The sequence below is a fragment of the Branchiostoma floridae genome, unplaced genomic scaffold (genome assembly GCF_000003815.2).
Source record: "Branchiostoma floridae strain S238N-H82 unplaced genomic scaffold, Bfl_VNyyK Sc7u5tJ_1354, whole genome shotgun sequence".
Taxonomy (NCBI): Eukaryota; Metazoa; Chordata; class Leptocardii; order Amphioxiformes; family Branchiostomatidae; genus Branchiostoma; species Branchiostoma floridae.
The window spans coordinates 144,897-154,319 of NW_023365707.1; the positions used below are offsets into that span (position 1 = coordinate 144,897).

Sequence of the window (9,423 nt, forward strand, 5' to 3'; positions counted from 1 at the left end):
GTGTGTGTGTGTTATTATACATGGGTCAGCCTAGGCAGCTGACCCACAGAAATACAGACGGACAAACACAGAAATTTATTCCTCTCAGGCATTTTAATGGGCGATCCAACCCCGTGGTCTGGCTGGAACCTCGGGTGACACCACACTTTCTAATAATTATTTAGTGCCTCGTTTTTTTAGATTTTTCTCTACAATTACAAAATGTATAAAACATTACTAGTACAAGTAAACTCTCTATAGAGTCAGATGTTTCAGACAGCATCCACCTTCCTTCATCAGTTACTGAGAATGAGTGTGAGAATATGTGGAATACTAGCTCCTTTTTCTGTCACTAGAATCATTCTCAAAAAAAGAACTCAAAGATCCCATACCTCATTATTCATGTGGAATGCTACCTCTGTTTTTCTCTGTTGCCACTCCCATCATCCTCAAAAAAAGAACTCAAAGAAAGATCCCATACCTCATTGTTCATTTTGTACATTATGCACACCTGGATTGACAGATACACATGTTCAGATGTGCATGTGTGAGTATTGAGATCTACATGATACTTTTTTTTCGAGGGATGGCCCTAAGCAGAGCTAGGTACTCATTTCCGACATAGTTAAGTGAGGAAAGTCGTGTAAAGTGCCTTTCCCAAGGGCACAAGCTCAGTGGTATATCAATGGATTTGAACCCAGGACTTCTAGACTACAGGCAGTTAAATGTACTAAAGACTGAAGTAAAGTATGTCGTGGTAGACCGAGAAAAACTTAGATGGAAAGTGTTAGGAAGGACATCAAGGTGTGCAGTCTAACTAGGGTGAGCCCACTGAACAGAGCTGCATGGAAGTGAGGTGTGAAGACTAGCCAACTGCTGCCTACCCCTGTGTCAGAGATCCCAGCAGCAGTATAATCAAACCATGGGTAGTGAGTAAGTGATGCCGCATGACCTTCAAGTTATTGACACACCTTTCCCCCCCCCCCCACCCCAGGTGCAGAACAGCGGCTACTCCAGTCATCAGGTGTTCTACTTCTTCAGGAGAGTCTTCGTCATGAACATGTTTGAAAAGGTCAGTTTAACCTTCCATCCAGGTAGCAGTTAAGCGCCAAATCTGTATTGGTTATGGGGTGTATGTTAAGTTAACCTCAAGGCAACAGGGACTGGGTTAAAATGACTTGTCTTCTGTAGAAAAGTCAAACTGTTTTTTCTTGAATGCTGAGCTGGAAGATGATTTGTAGCCTGAATCAAGTGTGGGTAAGTGAGACTGTCTAATTTCTTTTGCAATAGAGGATTCCCTGCTCAATTTACACTCGTAATGTGAGATAAAAGACCACCATGTCATCTCAAGAAATAGATAATTGCTAGATCATAGTATTTATCTAATAGCTTATTAGATATATAGAATGGTTGATTGTGTGTCTCACACTCAATCAGTATATCATTAATTTTTCTTCCCTGTTAAGTACATTTTATTACCCATATTGTATACCAATGATTGTTTTTGCCTTTTTTTGCAATATCCTTTGTATTATGATCTACATGTTCCGAGTCAGTTGGAAGACTTTTTACATCTGTTTTTAATGCTTACAGGATGTGTTACCAGCATTCCTGCAGTACTGCACCTGTGTGTGTGAGGCAGGTACAACAGGTGAGACAGGTGAAATAGAGACAGGTGTGCTGCAGGTGCTGACTCAGTTGGTCCTGCTGAAGAGACCCCCGCCTGACACAGGTGCGGCCTTACCTGCCTGGGACAGGTATCCTCTCCACTTCAAGGAACAGAATAAGAAAAGGTAAGATTTCAGAAAGTAAAGTTTATTGTTTTACGTTGTTGGTGGCAAATGTGTAGCTTTTTGTGCAGTTGCACCAAATCTGTTTTGAATTTGTCTTCATCAATGTTAGGACACACATTGACTCTTTTTAGAAAATATTTCCATTCAAGCTAGGCAACAGAAATGTTTAGCTGGGACAGGTGCAACAGGTTTGGACAAGTTTTCTAAAATTCACTTGTCCTATTGGGCCTGCAAGCATATGACACATTTACTTGCCCGAATCAATTTTTCACTTGCCCAAAATCCAAATGTCACTGTTACATGTATTTTCACTTCCAGCAATGAAATTCTTATTATTGCCTCTATTTTTCTAATGTAGACCATTGTTTGATGTCATGACTGGAAAGAGTAACAAGTATATCCAAATCTCACTCAATGGAAAAATCTTACTTGCCCAATCGGGCAAGTGGGGTAGGCCATGCACTTGCAATAGGACAATAGGACTAGTGGACTTGTCCCACCCTGTGCAAACTGAACTGTTTTAAAGGCAATTACTGACCAAACTGTTCCTGATGTTCCTGCAGCAAGAAGAAAGGTCAGAGTTCAGCCAGCCTCCAGCCGAGACCAGTGCAACTGATTCTGTCCCAACTGGAGATGGTACCAGACCAGGGGAGCATGTGGAGGCTGTGGGGGGCTCTTATATGTCTGCCTCATCTCAGGTATGGTTTATAGATAGATTACTGTAAAACACTGAACACTGCACACACACACAAATACACACACACTCACACACATACACACACGCACAAAAATAAATATTTCGAGTGCCCAATTGTTGATACTGTAATTCAAATACCGATATAGGTTACCCTGTGGATAAAGCAAACTAGTGTTGAGTCTAATAGTACGATACTATGTTGAGTTAACGTTAATGGTTCTGTATGTTTGTCCCCACCAGGATCTCTGATAAAGACCACCTGTTTGAGCTGCTACAGAGTCTAACCCACAAGCTCAGTGGAGAGGCAAAGTCCAGTTCTCAGTCAGGTTGGTAGAGTTTTGTTTTGCACAACCAGTACTCTCTCTCACCTGCTGACGTTTCGATGTCTATGTCTATGTCAGACATCTTCCTTAAAGCTTTTGACTGGGGTGCTGATTCTCCCACTATCTGTGGCTGATATCGATGTACATGTACATAAAGCTATAGTTAGCTTGGATATGAAGGAGGTGGTCGGATAAAAAAAGTCAACCCCAGTGATGAACCGGGACGAGGGGTACACAAACTAAGCAACGTTTGAGATTCATTGTCTACTCACCGCAAAAGTGCCACCTACATTGGCTACCTTGGTTCCTCAAATATGCTGATATCTGTAAAAAAATTTCTCTTTCCTTCCCCCAGAAGAGAAGTGGTTATACCTGCTGTCCCTGGCTGTCTTTGCCCTCCTGCACCACTGTGCACCTGAGCAGGGTCTCACACCGGAGTTGTCTGGTCTCCTGCTGGAGTTACTCAGGTCAGTTCTAAGTTACAAACTTGTAACAAAAGTAGTATTGGTCAACGACATAGCAAAGTTGTAGGGTCGCCATATACACAAGTCGAAGTTAAGTATCATACAATAGCTGTTTTTTAAAATAGAAATAAAAGTTTTGACAGTTAATGTGAATTCACACACACACACACACACACACACACATTTGCTATATGGTTTATTGTTTGTTGCTCGTGCCTCGTCAAGAATAGACATGGTTGCTCATAGATATCATATCATATCAATGTTATCGGATAGGAGGCAGTAATCTTGCCTATAAGGTCCACTTCTAAAAACATTATGTTTTGGCTTCACGCAGGTGAAAGGTCAAATTTTGAAGTGAAAGGATATCATTTTTTAAGATCTATTCTATCCACCTTCCCCCAGGACATATCCCAGCAGCCCGTCTGTTCTGTGGGCGGCAGATATTTTCTTCACGACAGCGAGACAACAGGAGACGTCGGGAGAAGAGCTCCTTAAGGAGAATGTCTTAGAAGACGTCTTCCCACACTTGCAGCCCAACCTGTCCAACCCTGCGGGGAAGGTAAGAAGGAAAATATAATTTCTTTAAATTATAGCACAGTAAGGTATCCATTTGGTTATCAGTTCTCTATTACTATTAGGTAGTTAAAGAGTTAAGCAGTATGTAAGTGGCAAGTCTTTTTTAGGAATGAACTTTGGAAAATGGGAATAAATTTATTCACTTTAACAACTTTTCTGGAGACAGAATTAAAATTATTTTTTATTCACAACATTACCAAGAAGTTGAATTTATTTACAGCCTACATTTTCTGAAGACAATGTGAACACTATTTTTTAACCATTTTTTTATAATAAAAAGCTTCTAGGCAAATTTGATAAGATATTTGATAAAAGTTTGTCTTTTTTGGTTTCTTGATCTTTTCTCCCGACCCTCAGGTTAGACTGCTGACTTTAAGAGTCCTCAGCAACTTCAAGGTTGAGCTGCCTGACCTAGAGCTAGGTGAGGAGGAGTTCCAAGACGCGAGGGAGTCCGTCTTTAAGACGTGTCTCCAGGCAGAAGGAACCCCGGCCAGTGTTCAGCAGTACCGGGAGAAGCTCATGTATCTGAACAGGCTGGACTTCGACACCGTCAGGAGATGTGTGCCTAAGGGGCCTTATCAACAGGTGGGTACAGCAGTGTCCTAGGGGGCCTTCTCAAGAGTGTTTTTAATATCAAGTAAGATGTTATAATGATCAATATATGATAATTATGTTACCTTCACAGAAGGTACATACTGTTTTTGCATCGTTTCTTCTTCTTCTTCTTCTTCTTCTTCTTCTTCTTCTTCTTCTTTTCCGCACAAATAAAAAACATGAATATCTCCAAAACTAGACCTTGGAATATCTCGTAATTCAGCAAGCTGGTAGGTCTGCACATAAGACACTGCACCTTGGTCATTTGGTCCCCCAAAGACACAAAAAAATGATTTTATGGGGCAAAAAAGGGTGAAAAAACTAGCAATTTTAACACAAAATCGAACTTTCGAGCCCCCATAGAACACTAGAACCACGTTCCAATGACCCGAGGTCAACGACCGGTAGCAATGGAACCCGCCCGGGAGTTATGGAACATGGTGTTCGAACGAGGTCAACGACCGCTACTACGCAACACGGAAGTGTCCGCCCGTCAAATAATGACTTCATCTTGCTTTGGACGGCCTGAATTGAGGCAGAAGCCGTCCTCTGAATGATTTGTGGAATTCATTTTACCAAGAAGTAATAAATCGGATCAAGAAATTCACAGAGCTTTGACTTTATTTTGCCGAATATCGGCACCTTTTGCATACTAGTATAACGGTTATCAACTTCAAGGAAGGTAGAATGAAATTGAGGGCAGGCAGAATGAAATTTAATGCCCCCAAACCGTGTCTCGGTTAAGTTCTATATCGAGTCAAATCTAAGCATTTGTTTCGATACTTTTTTGTCTTTCGCCGCGCTTCCGCGGCGAAAGGCAATCAGACTGATATTAGATTGCTGTCCGTCTGTCCGTCCGTCCGTCCGGGTCGACCATGCCATACCGTGCTAGCGAGATATTCTACCCTGCAGATTCGATGGTATTGCCAAAGGCCATGCAAGTACTAGTATGTATGACATACGTATCGGCCTGCCATGAATGTGCTGCTTGGTTTATGCATGGCTTATTAGCAGGAATAAAGGACCTGCAATGTGCCCTGCACAACGTATTTGTAGACGTCTATTCAACCAAAGACCTCCGCGATTCAACTTGTACTATATCTGCAAGGTAAAGAGAAAACATTTAGGTATCTTTGCGTACGTGTATTCGATGGATATCAGTCACACTTCGTTTCTCTTAGTGAACGCGGCGCGTACGAAAGGGTCCAAACGTTGTGGTGTCTTTCCTCCCAGTAGGTAGGGGTAGGTTGGACCTTATGATTAGGCGGTCGAGAAACACTGGGCAAGTTCCAAGGACGTTATTGTCCTTGGCAAGTTCAGAGCATAACAACGTTACAATGCCAGCAGTTGAAGGAAATCTTCATCTCACAATCTGTCACTACCACACAGCAATATTGCAATGTAATTGTGGAATATAGCGTTTTTTGTGTGCGTAGAAATGTAAAAGAAATTTTCTTTGACACGGGTGGGCGCAAAGCATCATGGGGCAGCAAAGAAAGTAGATAGCGGGGAACCCCCTACAGCTGTAGGATCAACCAATCAGAGGTGCGTATTGCGATCACGTGCACGTCTTAGCTAGCTGCAAGCGTAAAAAATCCTGGAATTGGGCGGGCAGTCTTCAATCCCAATGTCAAAGATATTTCCACGGCTTGCGGAGCTAGCGGCAATGCGAAAAAAATCCTCGGCTTGCGCTGAGGAACTGGGCGGGCAGTCTTCAGTCCCAATGCCGTCGACTGGACAGCGGCGAGCACGTCGCTAGCTCGTGAAACACACAATGACGTAATTGCTGTTTGTTTTACTAGGGGTGAAACCGTCATTTCACCATGTTTCACTCTTTTGTCACGTAGGTGCAATATTTGCTTTCACCCTTCCATATTTACATGGGAACAATGCGAATCCGGGTGACACATTTTCACCGTGTTTCACCAACATTCACCCATTATGTGCCATTTTCACCGTACGCCGTGTGGTAATGATCAAGGAGGTTAAAAAGAGATGGTAGTTGCAATGGAAAGAGATCCTAAAATCTTCCTAAACTTCAACCTACACAAGAACAGCATCGGCTGTCCCGACATAGACAGGAGAAAAGCAAGGTAAGGGGTGGACACAATAAACTATACAGCAAAATATCACTTTTAGCAAGGAGGTTAACCTCCTTGCTTTTACTAGTTTTAGTCCTTCTTTAACCTCCTTGCTTTTAGTCTTCAGATGCGCCATATGCATGACGGGTAAAATGTTGATTTGTACCTGTTTTTACAGATTTCATGTTTTTAAGAAACTGACAAATGTCGTAAGTGTTGTCCAAAATTTAACATTATTTGGCGAATATCCACAGTATTTGTTGTAGCATTCTAAAGCTATGAAAACTTCATAACTAAATAAAATGATAACATGCTCTTGGCCACAAAAGAAGTGACCAACAGTAATTATATTGTCTGGCTATGTTACATTTGCTATTTGACCTGAAGTCCAAATTTCTGGAGAATCATTATTTGTTTGATTGTTTGGTTGTTTGGAGGTTTGGTTGTTGAACCTCATATTTAAAACAAGGAGAGTTTTCGGTTTTTACAGTGAGTAGGTTAGTTCCAGTGCCACAAAGCCTGTGTCTACATCAAACATGTGTCTAGTTGTAACATATTTTGATTACCCCACAACTCGCTCATTTTTGCATCCCCTTTCCTTACAGAGAGAGCATTAAGCAGGTAGCTAAGCTGTTGGTGCAGATCCATGCCTTGGACCACGCCCTGCAGGTCGCCAGAGAACACAGCCTCAAGGATCTCAAACAGATGGTTGTCGGGCGGTAGCACATGGTTACCACACAGGATACTATACATCCTTCAGAAACTTGGGAACATGGGCTTTCAAAAAACTTACCACCTGTAGCTTTTACACTGGTCAGCTTGTGGTCATCTCATATGGTAAAGGATATCTAGTCCATTGTATAGTAAGTCCTTTCATGAACTAGTGATATTGAGTAGCACAAACTTAGATGGGGGAGGGGAGGACCAGGTCGGATCAAAGAAATCTCCAATTGTTTCCATCTCATGTGAACCGGGTTGACAGACATGATGTAAGATTTTGGTGTAGAAATGGCCATTGTAACAAACCTATAATTACCGGTATGTAATTTTAGTACGCCTTATTCTTATAAAGGATTGATACCTTCTGTAACATCTGGAGTCTGTACATGTTCATAGTGTGTACTGGTGCAGTCTCTCTGCTAGCAGGTAGTGAAGAAATACAGTCAGAATATGATGTCCTTTCCACTTTTACATTGTACAACTCAAGTGATGGCTATCATGAGGAAATATCTGCCTTTGATCAACATTCATTGAACGGAAAAAAAGCATCCATCCTGAATCTTAGCACATTCTAATCGTGTTTGGTGAAGACTGGTGACAGTGTATAGATTGACTTGAGTAGGGAACTGTGAGCATTGTACATACAGGAAAGATGTGAAAGCTATATACAATGTATCTACTGAGTTTTGTGGAGGTCTACTGTCAAAAGAGTCAAATAAAACTTGATTTTTTTTTGCATACAAAAATCGTTACCGACTGAATTTGTCACAGTTATTCTATTTATGAATCTCCTAAAGGCACAGCATCAAGTTCTTTGACGAGGTCTTTTTTAACCTCCTTGGTGTTATTAAACAGCCGTCGGGGTCTCGCTGGCGGCGTCTCGCGTCCTCCCCAGCCATGTGGAAATTTTGGAAGGTCGGTGACCGGAGAGAGCTCGCCCGGAACGTCGCATGTATAGACAATTACTTTTGTATAGTTGCATATGTTGGAACAAATAGCAATTTATTACAGGCCTGCGATAACAAAACCTACTAGTATATTGTTTTCGTTGGCGTCCATGGGCGCCACCATTTTGTCCCAAGGGAGTGTCGCATGTTGGGAAGGGGTGTCGCGATTTTGATGTGTTATTACGATGTTACAATTTTAGGACCATATATCCGTGCACAAAATAAAGCGCTTATATACCGACGCTTTCGATCAGTCCTCTGATCCTTCTCAAGTTGAAATGACCCAGAGCCTAAGTCACGATGTGGAGAATTACCTCTATGAAATCCAGAATTGTGCAGAGATCTGACGTGGGGTGGGAGGCGGTTGCATGTGGAAAATTGCTTACTACTCGAAATTTCAAGGGATCTTCGTGGAAGAAACTTCAACAAAAGTGTATCCCTCTTTGATATATGTAAAATACACTGACTAATATTTTATCTAATTGATTTCAAATGAGAAGATTCCAAGCTACCCCGATGGAGTGAGTTTGTGGCCCATAACCACTGACGTAATGAATCAAAATCTCAATAATTTTGCATTCCGAAAAGAAATGAAACGTTCCTTTCAACATACCACAATGAAACTGCATTTGCATTTTGAAACTCATTAAGTACAATTTTATTAACAGACACAGAACTGACAAAAATCAGTAAACTGGATGCTGCACCAATTAGAAAATGAACACATTATATCAGCAGGCATCTATACGTTTAAGGGCTTACTGGTGCAATAAATTACGAGAACAAATTGAATAAACTTTGTACGTCAACGTACAGAACAAGTGTTGTTCACATGAACATAGGACTTTATAACACCAGTGGTAATCAGATACTCCACTAATTCCTTAGTAGCGAAATGGACAATTGTTTTGAGTATCGCCCCTTCAAAAGTTTTCACAGACCATCAAGTCCGGACCTGCACCTGATCCTTTGTACCTGTACCTGAATTTTCTGTTCCAGTACCCACCCCTAGTTCATACCATTGAAACTGTTCTGAAACTCATCTGGTAAAAGTTTTACCTACACAATATAAGTAAGCGAAAGACCAGCTTTTTTTAAAAGCTCTTGTTTGATTTTGTTTAAGCTAAAGGTTTTGCTACCTGCACAAGTCAGTTAACTCTGAGCCATCCAAACATTGTTCGGAATCTATGTTGTGTTTGAGTTACGTAGAATCGAGAACACACACGATGTGTAGTACGCCAGCACT

The 9,423-nt window shown here is 41.5% G+C and overlaps 2 protein-coding genes across 2 annotated transcripts in view; one reads left to right on the plus strand and one right to left on the minus strand.

Moving 5' to 3' along the window:
• Positions 1-423, minus strand: part of LOC118407483 (tripartite motif-containing protein 3-like) — a 4,951-nt gene extending 4,528 nt beyond the window's left edge. The window contains exon 1 of the mRNA XM_035807969.1: positions 396-423. Within this exon, the coding sequence (XP_035663862.1) occupies positions 396-423 (28 nt within the window). The remainder of the gene's footprint in view (positions 1-395) is intronic.
• A 333-nt stretch (positions 424-756) lies between these two features.
• Positions 757-9,423, plus strand: part of LOC118407484 (small subunit processome component 20 homolog) — a gene marked incomplete at its 3' end in the record, with an annotated part of 13,364 nt that continues 4,697 nt past the window's right edge. The window contains exons 1-8 of the mRNA XM_035807970.1: positions 757-801; positions 974-1,051; positions 1,573-1,772; positions 2,336-2,470; positions 2,710-2,795; positions 3,148-3,259; positions 3,662-3,818; positions 4,193-4,420. Coding sequence (XP_035663863.1) covers positions 757-801; positions 974-1,051; positions 1,573-1,772; positions 2,336-2,470; positions 2,710-2,795; positions 3,148-3,259; positions 3,662-3,818; positions 4,193-4,420 — 1,041 coding nt within the window. The remainder of the gene's footprint in view (positions 802-973; positions 1,052-1,572; positions 1,773-2,335; positions 2,471-2,709; positions 2,796-3,147; positions 3,260-3,661; positions 3,819-4,192; positions 4,421-9,423) is intronic.